The sequence below is a fragment of the Nycticebus coucang genome, chromosome 21 (assembly GCF_027406575.1).
Source record: "Nycticebus coucang isolate mNycCou1 chromosome 21, mNycCou1.pri, whole genome shotgun sequence".
Classification (NCBI taxonomy): Eukaryota; Metazoa; Chordata; class Mammalia; order Primates; family Lorisidae; genus Nycticebus; species Nycticebus coucang.
Window position 1 is genome coordinate 14,595,907 of NC_069800.1, and position 20,221 is coordinate 14,616,127.

Here is a 20,221-nt window from a genome sequence, read left to right on the forward strand (position 1 = left end):
TGACACTAATGAAGATAATTATGAGAGTAATTACATTACTATCTCTGTGGGAATGACAGATAAACAAGTGGTTTGGTTTATGGGATTTTTCAGTACAAGTATTTTCCCCAGGAGGATCTTCTTCTCCACAGTGATCATGAATCAGCTTGATCTGACCCCACTCAGCTGTGTTCTCTGTCTCCCGTTAACCTTTGTGTGTTTGGCACAAGCTTGTTTAAGAGGGCACACAGATAAAAATGTCATTCAAGGGGCCACTCAGCTTGGAGGTAAAAATTCGCCTGTTTGTGAAAGTCACCAGCAGTGAATTCAACTGGACCTTTGTTACTAAAATAACAGCTTTAGAACAAAAGATAAAACCAGAAAGTGGGAGTGGGTGTGGGGAAAGTCAGTTATATTATTTTGACTTATTCTAAGATATGGGATGGATTTATGCTTAATGAAATAAGCTTTGATAAATTATGTTTTAGAAGAAAGCTTTAAATATTAATTTTATCCAGTTTTTTAAACTTGTTAGAGAAAACTGAACATGGTGACTTCGGTTCCTCACACAGTGATGAAATCTTAGGGGTTTAGTGAAACCAGCTCACAGCATTACAACCATTTAAACCTCAAGAGTTGAATTGCGAAGCGAAAACTCTGAATGGTATCTTTATTGAATTTAAGCTGGAAAGCAAAGAAAGTAAAACTGAAGTGTAGATGCATTTTAGTACATGGTTTACACGTAACGTATTGGGGCATTTCTAAGAGCTTGTAAAGGGATTTTCTAAAATTTTTCACCATTAAGCTTCATACTCTGACTTTTAAATCTGAAAACAGAACCCAGGAATTCTTAGCCAGTGCTCTACTTTTATGCCTAGAAGATCTTTTTAATCTATGGCCTGGGCAAGGGGTTATGACAAAAATCACCCTCATAATGTGAGCCAAAAAGTTCAACTGGGGATTAATAGCAGAATTTGGGAATTCTTACCCAAATTATTTGGAACTGCTTCTTATACTTGTTTTAAATGCCTATGTGTAAACCAATGAGAAGTACAGACTACCCAGCAGAGTTCATAACTCACAGCTGACGCTGCACCGTCGAGGTGAGCACATCAACAGGTGACCAAGGCCCATAGGGTTATTCCCATTATGGATACAAAGGGACCTTTTCCAACCCAGCACATCTAGGCAAGATTGTGACTAAAAGCAAGACTTTAATGCTGCATCCTGAAGGTCACACAACTGGCCTGTGGCCAAGTGCAAAGTAAAGGAAAGGGGATGGGGCCGAGGTATTTCAGCTAAACTTCTACCTTCACATCTCATTGAGTTCAAATCTACTGCAGTCATATTGTTACTGGGCTGCATTTTGACAGGAAGATCCTGGAGTTGACCCAGACCTAGAGTTGGGTCTACATCTCCCTAAAATTCTGTTTCGTGTTTTTCCTTCTTTCTTCCTCATTCCATCTGGGCTGCTCCAAAGGTTTTTGCTAAGTAAAATATATTAGCAAAATTATTGTCATATCTATGCACTAGTACACTTGAGATTGTTTGATAGTTTTATACATACGGTCCTTTTAAAATCTACTCAGCAACTTGTGGTAACTAAGAAGAAACAGGACATTGCCAAAGGCTCCAGGCAGAACACGAGCAAGATGGAGCAGAGGGACGGGATCTGATGGGACGACCGCTACCTACTGTAGGGACTGAATCCCAAGGCACCTTGAATCTGAGTCAGTTGAGGCCAACCTGTCAAAACCAAGAGAATAATCTACAGGAAACAACTCTCTGGGGCTCTCACTTGCCTAGGCCTCTGCCTATGGAACAACCAGACACACATGTGAACGTGTGAGAGTACATGTATGTGTGTGAGTGCATGTGTGTGCATGAGTGCATGTGTGGGATCACATGTCTGCGTATGTGTGAGTGTGCGTGAGTGCACATGTGTGAGAGTTCGTGAATGTGTGTGACGATGTATGTATGTGTGTGTGAGTGAGTGCGTATGTATGTGACAGTGGATGTGCGTGAGAATGTACGTGTGTGTGTGAGTGCGTATGTATGTGACAGTGGATGTGCGTGAGAATGTACGTGTGTGTGTGAGTGCGTATGTACGTGACAGTGGATGTGCGTGAGAATGTACATGTGTGTGTGAGTGCCTATGTATGTGACAGTGGATGTGCGTGAGAATGTAGGTATGTGTGTGTGAGTGCGTATGCATGTGACAGTGGATGTGCGTGAGAATGTATGTGTGTGTGTGAGTGCGTATGCATGTGACAGTGGATGTGCGTGAGAATGCATGTATGTGTGTGTGTGAGTGTGTATGCATGTGACAGTGGATGTGCGTGAGAATGTAGGTATGTGTGTGCGTGAGTGTGTTATGTATGTGACAGTGGATGTGCAAGAGAATGTATGTGTGTGTGTGAGTGCGTATGCATGTGACAGTGGATGTGCGTGAGAATGTAGGTATGTGTGTGTGTGAGTGCGTATGCATGTGACAGTGGATGTGCATGAGAATGTAGGTATGTGTGTGTGTGAGTGCGTATGCATGTGACAGTGGATGGGCGTGAGAATGTAGGTATGTGTGTGTGTGAATGCGTATGCATGTGACAGTGGATGTGCGTGAGAATGTATGTATGTGTGTGTGAGTGCGTATGTATGTGACAGTGGATGTGCGTGAGAATGTACGTGTGTGTGTGAGTGCGTATGTATGTGACAGTGGATGTGCGTGAGAATGTACGTGTGTGTGTGAGTGCGTATGTATGTGACAGTGGATGTGTGTGAGAATGTACATGTGTGTGAGTGCGTATGTATGTGACAGTGGATGTGTGTGAGAATGTATGTATATGTGTGTGTGAGTGCGTATGTATGTGACAGTGGATGTGTGTGAGAATGTATGTGTGTGTGTGAGTGCGTATGTATGTGACAGTGGATGTGTGTGAGAATGTATGTGTGTGTGAGTGCGTATGTGACAGTAGATGTGTGTGAGAATGTACGTGTGTGTGAGTGCGTATGTATGTGACAGTGGATGTGTGTCAGAATGCATGTATATGTGTGTGTGAGTGCGTATGTATGTGATAGTGGATGTGTGTGAGAATGTATGTATATGTGTGTGTGAGTGCGTATGTATGTGACAGTGGATGTGTGTGAGAATGTATGTGTGTGTGAGTGCGTATGTATGTGACAGTGGATGTGTGTGAGAATGTACGTGTGTGTGAGTGCGTATGTATGTGACAGTGGATGTGTGTCAGAATGCATGTATATGTGTGTGTGAGTGCGTATGTATGTGACAGTGGATGTGTGTCAGAATGTACGTGTGTGTGTGTGAGTGCGTATGTATGTGACAGTGGATGTGTGTGAGAATGTACGTATGTGTGTGTGTGAGTGCGTATGTATGTGACAGTGGATGTGCCTGAGTATGTATGTGTGTGTGTGTGAGTGCGTATGTATGTGACAGTGGATGTGTGTGAGTGCATGTTTGTTTGTGTGTGAGTGCATCTGTGTGTGTAAGAATGTATGTGCGTGTGAGTGCGTGCGTGTGTGTGTGTGTGAGGGTTCCTGTATGAATGTGGGCATGTGTACCTCTTTTAGGCCCTGGGAGTACACTTTGAACAAGACAGACAAATGCCTGTGCTAAAATTTATGGCAAAATGTGTAATTTTAACTAGTGAAAAATGCAGTGAGGAAAACTGAAGCAGGCCAGGGGTACAGACGTAAATGAGATGCATCAGACTCACGTCTACTCCAACATGGTAGTCTTTGCAAGCATAACAGGTATTACACAGGATTATGTAGATATTTACCACATAAGAGTTATATCAGGACACTACATCCCCACTTTTAAGTAGGGGCAGTGGGAGGAGATAGAGTCTCACTCCTATGGCCCAGGCTAGAGCATAATCACAGCTCACAACAACTTCAAATTCCTGGGCTCAGATGACCCTTCTGCCTCAGCTTCCCAAGTAGCTGGGACTACAGGTGCATGCCACCACACCAGGCTAATTTTTTCCCTATTTTTGGTAGAGACAGGGTTTCACTTTGCTGATGCTGGTCTGGAACTGCTGAACTCAGGCAGTCTCTCTGCCTTGGTCTCTCACAGTGTTGGGATTACAGGTGTGAGTCATCGCATGGCCGAGCTCCACTTTTTAGCCATCACTTTTATCCAGTAGTGTATGCTTATTTGGAAAGCCATGATAGCAAACCAACCTTACAGAACAGAACTAATGTTTCCCATGGATTCATCATTGCAATGTTCTTTGAAGGAACGTGATAGGAGCATTTTGGCATTGCAGTAACGCATCATATGAAATAATTAGATTTTCAAGTCTCTTAGAGCATTTTTGCATAGTTTTCAATCTCTGTTTTTTCAGTATGGAAAAGCCAACAAATTATTCTACTAATTCTATTGGTTGTTACTGTTTCAGAAATTCAAAGCCTTCTGGACTTCTGTAGTATCAGAAAAGGGCCAAACTCAAGATGGCCCTTGGAAATTCAGACCCACGTCATCAATACCCATCAAGAGAGGGAAGAGCAGGACGCAGCTGTGGCCCAGCCGAGCTGCTGGGAAAGCAGAAAACATCGTTCTCTCACCTTGCCGTCCCTGCATCTGGGGTAAACAGGGTAGTAAAGACAGGACTTGTAGCCTAAACGAAGGATCTCCCTCAGAAAAAACTTGGTGTAGTGCCGGAAAACAGGGTTGAGGGCAAAGTGGTACAAGTGCCCGTGTTCTTCGCGCTGGTGATGACTGAAGTAGATAAAATCGTCAATGTTGTAATGGGCTCGTATGTACTCGATGTCCTAGAGGAGGCAGGGAAGGATGATTTCAACAAGCACTCTGAACAAAACACAAGAATTTGGCGATAAATGTCTTTAAAAATTACCTTAGGTACTTCAGTAATAAGTGTGCTTCCCTCCCAGTATCCACCATGTCACTGTCATTGTAAATTTTTTTGAGACAGGACCTTGCCCTGTCACAGGCTGGAGCTCAGTGCTGTGACCAGAGCTCACTCACTGGAACTTTGAACTCTCCGTCTCAAGCTGTCCTCCCTCCTGCCTCAGCCTTCTGAGGGGCTGGGACTACCTGTACCACCGTGCCTGGCTAATTCTTTAAATTTTTTTGTAGAGATGAGGTCTTATAATTTTTTTTAAGTAAACATTATTTTTCCTAAAAATTACTTGTTCTGGGGGGCGCCTATGGCTCAGTGAGTAGGGCACCAGCCCAATATGCCGAGGGTGGCGGGTTCAAACCCAGCCCCGGCCAAACTGCAACAAAAAAATAGCCAGGCGTTGTGGCGGGCACCTGTAGTCCCAGCTGCTTGGGAGGCTGAGGCAAGAGAATCGCTTAAGCCCAAGAGTTAGAGGTTGCTGTGAGCCATGTGACGCCACGGCACTCTACCCGAGGGCGGTACAGTGAGACTGTGTCTCTACAAAAAAAAAAATAAATAAAATAAAAATTACTTGTTCTGATGGAGCATGTTTGAGGATGGCTGCAAGCTGTGCAATTTGTTCTTTACATGCGCACGGCTTGGAGCCCTGGGTCTCTCCCACTGATGGACCACTGCCAGGCAAGCTGAGCACAAGCTGGCCAGCAACTGTAAAATTTAGGAGTCGAGCAAATGGACCCAGTGGCGTTCTCTGGATTTGTTACTATTCACCTGTTAATGTGGAAATGTGCCATCCCAAGTCGTACACTTTACCACACGTGCCCGGTTGGCCTACAGTCAAACTGTGAGGTTGGCCTCATCTACATGCACCCCTTAAACTTTCTGCTCTTCTGATGTACGATGTTTTTATGCAGTGGGAGGGAACTTCATGGACTGATGAGTGTGTGTGTGTGTGTGTGTGTGTGTGTGTGTGTGTGTGTGTGTGTGTGTGTGTAAAAGGAAATATGGGCACTTGCTCTTGTTTCTGCAGGCCCAGTCCTGGTCCGCTGCTTTTGTCCCTGCTCTGCTCTGGGAACCCGGGACTCATCCCTGTGAACTGTGCTCTGGTTCAGCCCGTCCTGCTCGGCTTCCCAGCAGCACAAACAATCCAAGGTGAGTGTGACTCTCTCTGATGACAGGAGCAGTTAACACATCTAAAATGCAGGAAAAAATCAAATCGTGTGCAGGCTGAAAAACACCGATTATGTTTCTTCTTGTTTTCCACAATAAAATTGCTTGAAAAGCACACTTCTGAGAAAAGAAATTGGAGGATGCAAGGACCTTGATGTGTTCTGTGATGAGCCAGGCTGGCACTTAGCAAATTCATGAACACTGTGGAGTCTGTGGCCAAGCCCCTCCAGGTTCCTTGTTTTTCCCAGCTTCTGCTACAAAGCACAGAGGAATCAATCCCAGTAACCTGGCCAGGGGTGGTGCCTCAGGGCCGTTCTGGCAACCTTTCAATCTGGACTGACCCTGTAACAGCCTTTATATTATAAGACTTTTCTTTAATTACCGAGGAGGCATCCTTCATTATAAAATAAAATGAGTGATAAGTTTAGTACTGAAAAATCATTGAAAAACAAAAAGCAAAGAGCCAACTGAGATTATTAGCTCAAAACAGCAGATGGGCCATGTGCATCTAATTTTCCTCCCATCCTAGTCCCTTAAAATAACAACAACAAAAAAAAAACCATTTTTTTTTTTCTTTTTAAGAATGCCTGTGTAATGGGTGGGGGAGTAAGGTAGTTTTACCTTGGAGGAAAATTTTCCTTGGAAAGAAACTCTATCCCTCGCTTAAATCTTCCTGCCTTGGGTCATCTGACGACCCAAGTCGTTGTGTTCAAGCACACGAGAGCAGGCCAGACGACGGCTGCCCCTCCCAAGTAGACAGAGGGGCACACGGCCCTGCCAGCGACAGAGACGCACGCACAACTGTCAAGGATGCCCATACCAGCTGTCCGTACCGATAATTCAATCTTTCATTCATCACATGGACAGACTTTTGAGGAAAACTCACAAATAAGAAAGACCAGAATGAAGAAATATACAAGCTATCACAGAGGAAACATCTATTATTCAGGAAACAGGAGGGAGTTTTTAAAAAATTCTACACGGTGTCCTCTGAGATACAAAAAGCATCTTGCCTATAACATAACAAACACGCTGACAAAAAGGAACACTCAGAGAACAGAGGAGACTTGGAAGTTCAATATATGAACTTGGAAAGAACACTTCCAATAGAAGACCCGGAAAACAGAACTGAGTTAGGGATTCAGAAGACAAGATAGAGACGGTCTCAGATGGCAAATAAGACGCACTACAGGTGTGTTCAGGGCCACTGAAGAATCAGTTCAAAAGAGCCAATCCACATCCATCTGAAAAGGAATTTAAGGAGAGAACAGAGAAAACAGAGGGTAAGAAATAATTAATGACATCAAAGAAGAAAAACCATCAAAGGGAGCATAAGATACTTAGTAAACTTCCAGAATTCCAGGGATTGAAAAAATGAATTCTTAAGAAAGAGAGCAAACAAACACATTTATTCACAAAGGACCGAGAATTAACTTACTATCTGATTATTTTTTATCAGTGACACTGGATACCAGAAGACACTGAGAGTATGAACAACATTCCGATGAGACACAGTTCTAATTCTGTACACAGCCAACAAGTGTGCAGTACGAAGACAGACGGAAAACTTCCTGAATACGAACGGACTCGGGGACTTTACTGCCCACCACGCTCTCTAAAAGAATAACTCACAGTATATCAAAAACAGAGAAAAAAAATCAAAGAAAGATCATACATAGTATATAAAAGTAATAAAACCATGTGAACATCTTAATAAATGCCCAAAACATACTTGATAAATTTCAACACTTATCCATAATAAAAAACTTTTAGTACACTTGAAATAGAAGGAACCTTTGTCAATTTGATGAAGGAGATTCCCCAGAAACCTACTACAAACAGTGTGCTAAAGGGAAAAACACAGAATTACCCCCATTAGAATCAAGAACACTACAAAAGTAGCCGTTATTAACGGTTCTATTCAATGTTGTTCTAGTCATACAATAAAACTGGAGAAAGATAAAAGGCACAAATATTACAAAGGAAGGTGCAGCACTTTCTGTCCCCCTATAGACTCCCAGGACGGCCACCAGGATGGCATCTCCCTTCCCACATCCTCCTCTGCAGAGTGAGCCTGGCACACTCCTACTGAGAGGCGGAGTCTGAGCCTGCGCTCTACCTGCTCTGACCAAAATAAGATGGTACAAGTGATACTGTACCAAAAAAAGAGAATCAAGTGAAAAGCTCTCAGAGCTACAAAGACACTTCAGAAAAGGGATACAAGACCGGAACACAGAAACTGGTGGTTTCCTCCACGTACAAAAATGAACATCTGGAAAGCATGAGGAAAAAAATAACTATTTACAATACCAGGAAAAATCACAAAACACGTAGAAACAGATGATAAATTTCTGAGACTGTACTGGGTCAGGATCTCAGCAGGAAGCAGATGGCATGCTCAAATTAGGATAACTGGAGGTGGGTTTAACAAGAGGAATGCTTACAAGGCTGGAGCAGGGGTGAGGACATTAGTGGGAGAGTGCAGCTACAACTGCAAGAGGCTAGTCAGAGGAGTCCAAGGGGACAGCGTCACGGAGAAGAGGCCACTTCAGACAGGACAGGGGACTCAGTGGAGATGAGCCCAGGAGAGGCAACCCAGCTCACTGTCTCCCCTCCTGCCATCTGCTCAGGCTCCCTAGGACCTAACAGGGAGGAGGAGGGTGGAAAGTGGAACTGCAGGGCAGACAAAAAAACCCTCAGCACAAAACATGGCACGAAAACGTGTGTGAAAGAAGTAAGCAATTGTCCTAAAGAAACCGAAGAGTTAAACCACAGCAGCAATAGCCCAGGAGGCCGTGTGCTAGAATGGAAGCCTCGATAACTTGTTCTACAAAATCCACATAGGTGCAAATAAATTCCTACTAAGTATTATAAGATTTATCTGGAAGAGGAAACACCCAAGAAAAATTTTAAAAATTTAGAAAAAGAAGATGAGTGAGACTCCCTACCAGAGATGGTAATATAGTACTAATGTGATAGTTATCAACAAATAAATCCACGGAGCCTAACAGTTTAAAAATAAAAAAAAAAAAGTAAAACTGAAAGGCTTCCAAGGGATGTGGCAAATGACGAAGATATCCTTCAGAAAAAGGAGGTGTTTCTGTTAAATAAGTAAAAACAAAAGTGGCATCACATGCTGCTCCCGTGACATAATAAGGCCCAGTCCAGGAAACCGTGCTTGTTCCACAATTTACCATTTCATTTCTGATCACTGCAATGCCAACTATCTGTTCTGCAACTTCGGCTACAAATGCCTGCAGGGGTGTTCCATCCTGAAAAGATAAGCATATATTTTAAGACCCTTCAAACATTGTTATCAATATTGCTGTAAACGGTCAACAATGGGTTTTAGTCATGATCACGTGACAATCAAAGAAAATATCTACCAACACTTACTTTGGGTCAGGTATTAATCCTTCCCTGTGTCTAGAAGATCCAGGAGGTAAGTATTATTATCACTGTATATCTACTTCATGTATGAGAAAATAAGGAAGCAGTTGAGTAATTTGCCAAGTTCTCCGGCTAGTAAGGATGGATCTATGATCCAAACCTCACGTCCCTTTTACTCAGAATTTGCTTTCCTTAGCTCTAAATCGGTGGTGCTCCAATTTTATGATGCGCTGTGTGCAATATCTATCAATATTTTATGTGTTAGAAAAATTTTACATTTGTTTATTCATTTTTGTTTAACTAATAAATTTAAAACAGAATTCCAAATTCATTAATTAAAAATAACAACACATTGCATGTTAGTATAACGTATTTTTAATTAAAAATAGTTACATTTTTCAGGGCAGTGCCTGTGGCTCAAAGGAGTAGGGCGATGGCCCCATATGCCGGAGGTGGCGGGTTCAAGCCCGGCCCTGGCCAAAAACTGCAAAAAAAGAAAAAAAAAAACTTACATTTTCCTACACAAAAATATTTAAAGAGTGACATTGTTTTATATTTTTGCAAATCTCTTTAGTGTCTGGCTTAATAGAAGACAGCTGGATTCTCATCCTATCTGCTTTGTATTTAATCTCTTACAATATGTTGTTTCAGTTGAAATATGAGTATACGAAAAAAATCTGACTTCACAAAAATATATAGTTGGAAAAAGGAGAAGTATTTAAATAATCCTTTCAGATGATCATGGATCTTCTTCTTTGATGTGCCGCCAATCTCAAAGAGTCGTAGTGTTTTAAAGATTGGTTGCAATGTAAAATCTGAAAACCGTATCAATGAATTTTATATGTCCCTCTCCACAGTGTTAAAATTCACCAATTTGCTGTGCCCTTTCAATGAATCTTTTACCTATACATGCTTCTGTAACATCATGCATTGTTTATCTCGAAAATAGTGGCTCACAAGAGGCACATTTTCTTTATTTTTCATTAATTAATTAATTAATGTTTTAATTTAATTTTTATTAAATCATAACTGTACACATTTATAGGGTATAATGTAATGATTTGATATACAATGTGGAATGCTTAAATCAAACTGATTAACATAACCATCACTTTACTTACTTATTTTTTTGGTAAGACATTTATAATTTACTCTTAGTTTTGAAATGTACACTCTCATTGTGCACATTAGGTGAGATCCCACCAAATACCCTCTCTCCACTAGCCCTACCCCGCTCCCCTACCCTCTCCCTCCCCTTCCCTCCTTCCTTCTGGACTATATTTGTGTTTTATCATTTGTATGAATATTTAAGTGGTTATATACTGGTTTCATAACAGTATTGAGTACATTGGATACTTTTTTTCCCATTATTGAGATACTTTACTAAGAAGAATATGTTCCAGCTCCATCCAGGTAAGCATAAAAGATGTGAAGTCTCCACCTTTTTAATGGCTGCATAGTATTCCATGGTGTACAAATTGTACATACCACAATTTGTTAATCCATTCACAGGCTAATGGGCATTTGGGCTTCCATGACTTGGCAATTATGAATTGGGCTGTAATAAACTTTCTGGTGCAAATGTCTTTTTTGTAAAATGATTTTTGTTCATGTGGGTAGATACCAAGTAATGTAATTGCAGGATCAAACAGTAGGTCAACTTTTAGTTCCTTGAGAATTCTCCATACTGCTTTCTAAAAATATTGTATTAGTTTGCAATCCCACCAGCAGTGTTTAAGTGTTCCCTTCTCTCCACGTCCACGCCAACATTTGTAGTTTTGGGATTTTGTGATGTGGGCTAATCTTACTGGAGTTCGGTGATATGTCAAAGTGGTTTTGATTTGCATTTCTCTGATGATTAAAGATGATGAGCATTTTTTCATGTTTGTTGGTGATTTTCCTGTCATCTTCAGAGAAGCTTCTGTTCAAGTCTCTTGCCCACAAAGAAATGGGGTTGTTTGTTCTTTTCTTACTGATTAATTTGAGTCCTCTGTAGATTCTAGTTATCAGACCTTTGTCAGAATCATAATCTGCAAAAACCTTCTCCCATTCTGAAGGCTGGCTGTGTGCTTTATTTACAGTGCCCTTAGCTGTGCTGAAGCTTTTTAGCTTGATCAGATCCCAATAATATTTTTTGGTGTTGCTCAATTGGCAGGGGGGGTGTCCACCTTAGGTCAATATCTTCAAGCATTTTCCCTGCACTCCCTTCTAGTATTTTTATAGTTTCGTGTCTGAAATTTAAATCTTTTATCCAGTGAGAATTAATTTTTGTTAGTGGTGAAAGGTGAGGGTCCAGTTTCAGTCTTCTGCAATCACTAGCCAGTTCTCCCAGCACTATTTGTTAAACAGGAATCTTTTCCAACGTATGTTTTTGTCAGGCTTGTCAAAGATCAAATGATTGCTGGGTGTGGTGGGTCACACCTGTAATCTCAGCACTCTGGGAGGCCATGGCAGGTGGATCACTTGAGCTCAAAAGTTCAAGACCAGCCTGAGCAAGGGTGAGACCCCCATCTTTAAAAAATAGCCATGTGGTGGGTGCCTGTAGTCCAAGATACTTGGGATACTGGGAGGCCAGAGGGTCTCTTGAGCCAAAGAGTTTGAGGTAGCTGTGAGCTATGATGCTATAGCACTCTACCCAGGGCAAGAAAATAAGACTGTGTCTCAAAAAAAAAAAAAAAAAATCAAATGATGATATGTGGCTGGGTTCATCTCTAGATTATTCTATTCCATATATCATTAATCTCTATTTTTGTGCAAGTACCATGTTGTTTTGATCACTATAGATTTGTAGTATAACCTGAAGTCTGGTAATATGATGCCTCCTGATTTGTTTTTATCTCTCAGTAATGTATTAACTACTCAAGATTTTTTCTAATTCCATATAAAATGAAGTACTATTTTTTCCAGTTCTTTAAAGTATGACATTGGTGCTTTGATAGGGATTGTATTAAATCTGTAGATTGCTTTGGGTAATATGAAAATTTTAACAATGTTGATTCTTCCCAGCCATGAGCATGGTTGTTTTTCCATTGTTAACATCTTCTGCTATTTCTTTTCCCAGGGTTTCATTATTCTCATTATAGAGATCTTTCACATCCTTTGTTGGATAAATTCCCAGGTATTTCTTCTTTGGCACTACTGTAAAGGGAATAGAATCCTTGACTAAATATATAATTTGTAAGTATTGATTTTGTAACCTGAGACCCTGCTATATTCCTTGATCACTTCTAAGAGCTTTGTAGTTGAGTCCCTGGGGGTGTCCAGGTATAAGATCATGTCATTCACAAACAGTGAGAGTTTGACCTCCTCAGTCCCCATCTGGATACCTTTGATAGCCTTCTCTTGCCTGGCTGCGATGGCTAGGACTTCTATTACTATATTGAAGAGCAGTGGAGACAATGGGCAACCCTGTCTAGTTCCAGATCTGAGTAGAAATCCTTTCAATTTTACTCCTTTCAATATGGTATCTGTATCAATTGATAGAATCACATGGTCTTTGATTTTTATTTTATTTATGTGGTGTATTATATTGATAGATTTACATATGTTGAACCAACCTTGTAACCCTGGGATAAAACCAACTTGATCATGGTGTTTTTGATGTGTCGTTGAATTGTGTTTGCTAGGATCTTATTGAATATTTTTGCATTGATGTTCATTAATGATATTGGTATATAGTTTTCTTTCTTTCTTGGGTCCTTTCCTGGTTTGAGGATCAGGGTTATATTTACTCTGTAGAATGTATTGGGTAGGATTCCTTCCTTTTCTATGTTTTGAAAAAGGTTATGTAACATAGACACTAGTTCCTCTTTGAAGGTTTGGTAGAATTCTGATGTGAAGCCATCAGGTCCCAAACTTTTCTTTTTGGGGAGATTTTGTATAATTGATGCTATTTCAGTGCTTGATATAGGTCTACTCAAACTTTCTAATTCTTTCTGGTTGAGTCTAGAAAGGTGGTGTGCTTCTAGGTATTGGTCCATTTCCTCCAGATTTTCATATTTCTGAGAATAGAGGTTTTTTGTAGTAATCATTGAGGATTTTTTGAGTTTTCTGTGGTATCTGTTGTTATTTCTCCTTTACCGTTTCTGGATTGATTATTAGAGATTTTACTTTTCTGTTTCTGGTTAGGCTAGTCAAAGGCTTATCAATTTTATTAATCTTTTCAAAGAACCAACTTTTTGTTTAGTTGATCTTCCAAATGATTTTTTTTTTCAATTTCATTTCATTTAAACTAGAACACAGCATTAATCACATGGGATCTTTCCCTGCCCATCCAATCCCTGAGGATTCATCCAGCTCAACAAGGGGACTCATTATCCAATAGGCAGAGATGGGGTCCTGGGCCCTGAATCTGATGCCCACTGCTGCTGGGTGAGCACCAGTACCCACAATTCCTAAGCTACTTTCATATTGTATCTGCCAGCTCCGAAGACCAAGCACCAAGCTCTATCTCATTTTGTGACATTTAGCTGGATCAAATTCCAAATTTGGATCATCTTCTGAATGATTCTTTTTTTATTTTCAATTTCATTTAATTTTGCTCTAATTCTGGTTCTTTTCTTCTGCTGGGTTTGGGGTTGGATTGTTCTTCCTTTTCCAGTTACTTGAGATGACCCATTAGGTTGTTGACTTTCTCCCTTTCTGTTTTCTTGATGAAGGCTTCTAATGAGCAACAAATGGTGGTCAAGTGCCCCAACAGAAGCATCGGGGGGACCTCTGGCAGGCTGGGGTTAGTCTGTTTCTTGGAACAGGTGCTGGTTACACCATATATTCAAACTGTGGAATCTATCAAACTGTGTACTGGTTATACTTCAATAAATTTATCTCTAAATAAAATGTATCAAAAAAGCAACTATTTGTCTCTATCCCTATATGCATCATTTCATGTCTAGTTACATGGCATGGCCTTTAAACTAGCGGTGTTAATGTGAGGCCACCGCAGTCCTGGCCTTTGCCCATCGTGCGCACACACGCTGCCATGCTAGAAAACTAGAACACAACATTCATCACATGGGATCTTTCCCTGCCCATCCAATCCCTGAGGATTCATCCAGCTCAACAAGGGGACTCATCATCCAATAGGCAGAGATGGGGTCCTGGGCCCTGAATCTAATGCCCAGTGCTGCTGGGTGAGCACCAGTACCCACGATTCCTAAGCTACTTTCATACTGTATCTGCCAGCTCTGAAGACCAAGCACCAAGCTCTATCTCATTTTGTGGCATTTATCTGGATCAAAGTCCAAATTTCCCACCTTCATGATAAGGATTTGGGGGATCTTATCAGTCCTCTTAGGGTCCACCAGTCAGGAAAACAGCCGCATTTCCTTAAACCCCGGTTTCCATGGTCTCTCTTCTTGTTCCCGTCTTCCGAACCCACCTCTACCAGTCCCCACCACAGGTTCCCAACTGAGGTCCAGAAACTTCAGGGCTGAATCCATGTGGGTCACAGTGGTCCCATATTATGACACATTGGTACTTACAGGGTCTCTGCGAGCCTTGTTATATTGGGTCAAATCCTCCAGTATGCTTTTATTCAGCAGGAGGGTGCTGACGAGATTCTCCACACCAGGAGTATCCAACAGAGTGGCTAATCTGATATTAATGGACCTGGGTAAGTAAGGAGAGAAATATTTTTTTAAGATGAAAGTACTAAATATGTGACCCCCTGAGACAAAATTATAATATATCATACTTATATAGAAAATATTCAGTAAGATATATATTTATATAGAACATTGGGGTTTGAATAATTTTATTATAAAAGCAACTCATTTCATTGCATAAAACCTGGAAACACAGACACAAATGTGCAAAGATAAAAATCAGTGGTAATGCCATTAACCAAAGACAACACAAAGTTGCACTTAAACTGCATTTAATTAGAAATGCTCAGCATGGTGCTTTATTTTCATTTTTATTTTATACCTAGAGCCCCCAAAGACTCCCCCAGATTTTTAAAGTATGCTGGGAAGTTAAGAAATCACACTGCACCCAGGCTGTCTCCATGAGTGTGGGACCCAGGAACAGCAAAGCACTGCATGCTTTGAAGGGCGTCCCTCTTGGAATTTAATGACCTGAGGTTACTGCCTTAAAATTCTTAATAATTTTATCTTTGATTTTGTGTTTTTAGGTGAAGCTGAGTGAGCTAATGGAATATGTCGGGGGCTTTGAGCCTCTGTTCACGCATGGTCCTACCTGCCACTGTGTCTCCTTGATGGTTCTCTCTCACCTGCTCCTTGCAGCTGGGACTTAGGCCCCAAAGCACCTTCTCATCCCTGCCTCACAACCACTACCTCCTTCTGCCAAGGGTGAAAACTGGGCTGCATTCTGGGGAAGCCCACCTTCAGCCATCCCCCTTCACACGTAGACAAGCTCCTAGACAAGGCACAGAGAGGGTGGGAGTTGGTGCGTGACCTGTAGAGAACAGTTCCTACCCTGGGCAGGTGTGCTGTGATGTGTCCAGCTGGCACTCAGTGTGGACCTCCTACCCCCCACCCTCAGCCAGGTGCATCCCGTGCAGACATTGGAAGCCTGTTTGTCACGGTTGGAGTGGAGGTGTGCCCAACTTCCAGAACCTTACGCTTGTAATTGCACTTGCAATTTGTAGCATGTCCTGCGTGGTATGCAGCTGGTCTTACACTGAATTCTGTCTAGTCACTAGGGTCTTATTACTCAGTAGGACAATGTGATCCCTCCCAATGTTGATAAGGTAAAAAGAGGGTCAATTAATATCACCTTAATACTTATGAGCAACTCTTAAATAAAAGACAAGAACTTGACCACTTTACACCAAAATCTGGTTCAAATGAATTAAAGATGTAAATGTAAAAAACAAGACCACAAATGTACTAGGAAATTACTCATGAGAATTAAAAACATACGTCTGTACAAAACCTTGTGCATGAATGTTCCTAACAGCCTTACTCATAATAGCCCCCAAAGATCCAAACAACCCAAATGTCCATCAGCTGGTGGATGGATAAAGAAAACGTGCTATATGCATGAGGTGGAACATTATTCAGTCATAAAGGGAATGGAATACCAACACAAGCTACAACGTGGATGAACGTTAAAAACACTGTGCTCAGTGAAGGAAGCCATATACAGAAGGTCGCATAGCGTATAATTCCATTTATATGAAATGTCCAGAATAGGCAAATTTATAAAGACAGAAAGTAGATTATTGGTTGACAGGGCTGGGGTGAGATGAGAGTGGGAGTGACGGCCAAATGTTTCAGTACCAGACAGAGGTGACGGCTGCACAGCATTGTAAATATACTTAAAACCCACAGAATCCTTCACCTAAAGTGGGTGAACTGTATGGTATGTGAATTACATGTCAATAAAGCTGCTGTGAAAAAAATATGTAACATCACAGAAAGCTGAAAGGAAAACAAAAAGGAGAAGGGAATGGGAACTAAGGGCCAAAAAATTAAGCTGGTATTGCTACATAAATATCAGGTGAACGAGACCTAAGGCGAAAATCATTCTGAGAAAAAGGTCATCATTCAATAACTAAAGTAAAAATTCACGAGGACAATACAGCTATGTCAAACCCTATGTGTCTAACAGCACAGTCTCAGGATACTGTAGTGAAAATTGACAGGGTTAGGAGAAGGTAGGTAGAGTTTAATACACTGTTAATCAGAAACTGGTATCAGACAAAAGACTTAAAATACTGTAGAAGACTTGGGTAGGCTTAATCTAAAGGACACTGCATCCTCCAGATGAAAAAGACCTGGCTGGCCAACAGTCATCTCAACGCTCACGCTCCAGAGCCCTCCACCCGGCTGTCTTTCCCATTTTAATTAACAGCAACTCCATCCTTCTAGTAGTTCAGGCCCACCCTTGGCCTCCTCTTGGCTTTCTTAAATGCCTCTTTCAGCCCAACATCAGGCTGGTTCCCCCTCAAAATGCATCTAAGAATCCACCCACTTCTCAAACCCTCCAATGCTGACCGCGCACCACCTCTCCCCAGTGTTGTTAGAACTCATCCTACTGTGTCTTCACATTTCCACCTTTGCCCCCAACAGTCCATCCTCCCCCAAGCTGCCAAGTGATGTTTTTAAAATGGGTAAATCAGATCCCAAGACTTTCCTACTCAAATCCCAGGAATGGAGGTGTTTTTGACCTCTTTTATTTCTAGGGCTTCTCTTAGAATAATGTTTTTAAGTGCATAAAATAAGATACGTAAGATCACAATATATGAGCTCATTGCTTCAGCAGTGGTCTGATAATTACCATAATTTTTCTGCATTGATGAGCATAAGCAACAGGTGATATTTTGCAGATATCTGCAAATCCCCGATGAGACAGAAAAAGGCCCCACCTCCACCACTGGAGATCAAATCTCAACCTGAGATTTGGAAGGGACAAATATTCAAACTATATCAATACACAATTCTTAATTAAAGTGAAATTGACCTTAAAATACATATAATGTCATCTATAAGTGCACAAAAGCAGAGGGAGAATACATCATTAAATTATAAAGCAGATATCTTTATTCTTGATGTGTTCTCGGATAAATGATGAAGATTAACCTCTGAGGGTCTAGAAAACGAAACCAAGGCCAGGTGCAGAATGAACTTTCAATCTGCTAAATAAATGCCCCACAAAACAAAGTCCACTGCAATACTGATATGCCAGACTTAGCAGCTCACTGGAAGTGGCTCCATGTGGCCCTCCTTTCATCTCTCCTCAAGTCCCATGTAGAAGCTTCTATTCTCCCTTCTGTGGCTGTAGCCTTTATGGTAGCCCCCTTCTTCTAGTCCCAGGCGTATAACCAGGACGGGGAACACTCCCACCTCCCTCTGACTATTCTGCCTGTCACCTTGCCCAAACTTCTTGGAAGCAAAAGTATATTCTAGTAACCATCATGTTTTAGCTGTCTTGTCTTGAGGGTGTGGCATGATGTTAAAGCCGCCTTGAATCAGTGAGGGAGGTTAGCTGTGGTTTTATCTATCCACAGAAAAAGCAAGGTCTCCCAAGGAGTCTCTTTTCCTCACCCTTCCCCAAGTCACTTCTCTCTTACACTTTCTCTCTCTCTGAGGTACCTGACTGCCCAAAGCTGCGAGACCTCAGGAAATGTCACCTGTCCAGGAAAGGCGACCCACTGACCCCTTCCTGGGTCTTTAAAGTTTCATAGCCTCTTCAATTGCTCCACAATGAAAGGGTTTCTCCTTCTCCCATTTTTTTGCTGACTCTGACCTTAAAGGTCAGAATTTATAGTATTTAATCAGATTGCATGTATAACAAAGTTGAAAATCATATATAAAAGTAGAAGGAAAAAGATTTAACACTTTTCAATCCCAAACTGAGCTATTTAGACACTTACAAATTTATGTGTTTGCATAGTCACTCAACTTTACAGAAAACAGGGCATTTTTTTGATTCCAGTAAAACAAAAATAAAATTCTGAAAAGAGAGAAAGTGATCTGAATCTTTCTGAATTCCCAAGGAGTGATCTATGTAATAGAATCATAAAACTACTTGACAGTCATCAATATTTCAGTTTAAACAAAAACAAACAAACAAGAAAATCACAAAATAAAAAATGAAGTTTCTACTGGGTTCTATTCAAGGAAGCTGATTAAAAGCAGAAGGAGCTGAGGACTGATAATACTAAAACACTCTCCACAATGACACAGGCCTAAAATAGGTACAGTGGTGACTTAATAGGAAAAGTGGTGACCAGGCAGGAGTGAGCCACCCACAGAAAAGCAAATAATGAAAACACTGAGAGGAGGAAGCATTTAAGGACCAACAACCTCAGGGCATTTTTATTTACTGAGCGAAGTTGACGGTTGTATGATCTAACTCAGTAGTAAATATTTATTTATAGAAAATAATTCCTAGTATAATGAGCATTAGTTGACTGTATAAGTTTGGAACATATTTCCCCCAAATAAAAAATGTCAAATTTCAAAAAAGCATAATGTGAAAGGGTGGCAAGATGGAGCAAGTGGCCAGTCACCTAAACATATTCTCCACCAATGAACGAGCCAGAGGAAGGAGAAGCTGAGGGAAGGTTCAGGGCCGGCCAGCAGGGAAAATGGAAAAAGAGTCACATATGCCACTTACGCCTCCCATAATAAGACTGGAGTCATCCCAGAGGTTGCCATAGCAAGTAAAAGTCTGAAAAAGAAAGCATTTAATTTGTCCACGTGTAAAGTGAAAGTTATCAGGAAACTTTCTCATCTCAAAGAATCATAGTCAATAAACAAAATGAGCAGGAAGCTGAGCGCGGAGTTTGTTGACAGAGAAGGCAGCCGTCACTAACAACACGTGAGTTATCAGTCCCCCTGCTCACCAGCACGGCCAGAGGACACATGACAGACACAAGGATAATTTCCCAAGGGAAGAAGAATGAAATGAGGTAGGAGACCAGAGCACGAGGTCATGAAATTTAAAGTAACCAAACTTAAGAGCAGAAGCAATTCATGCCAAATGTCAAGAGAAGTGAAACAAAAAATGGAAGAACAGCATATATTTTTTAAACTACGGCATGAGAAGAGCAGGTGTCACAGCTGTGCCTCGCTGCGCCCACACGGCTCCTCCCACCTTAGCTGTACGCTGTGGGGAAACGGCACCCCGCACCCTTCCCCTGCTGCCCTCCTCACCTACACCCTGTGTCTGGGCTCTTCTCTGTTTGTCTTTCTCCCCATAAGGGTCAGGGCTGTGCAGCACTTCTGTTTTCCCAGCACCTGGAATGCTGCAGGCACCTGCACACGGTGGAAGCTTGGTGTTTTATCGGGTGCATGGTGGAGGTTTGCCGGGGCGCTCTGGGGAAGAAAGCACACCGC

The 20,221-nt window shown here is 41.5% G+C and overlaps 1 protein-coding gene across 1 annotated transcript in view; it reads right to left on the reverse strand.

Moving 5' to 3' along the window:
- Positions 1–20,221, reverse strand: part of CFAP61 (cilia and flagella associated protein 61) — a 367,994-nt gene that overhangs the window by 191,617 nt on the left and 156,156 nt on the right. Inside the window, exons 14-16 of the mRNA XM_053574251.1 lie at positions 14,897–15,023; positions 9,221–9,298; positions 4,564–4,770 (exon numbers count right to left, since the gene is read on the reverse strand). Coding sequence (XP_053430226.1) covers positions 4,564–4,770; positions 9,221–9,298; positions 14,897–15,023 — 412 coding nt within the window. The remainder of the gene's footprint in view (positions 1–4,563; positions 4,771–9,220; positions 9,299–14,896; positions 15,024–20,221) is intronic.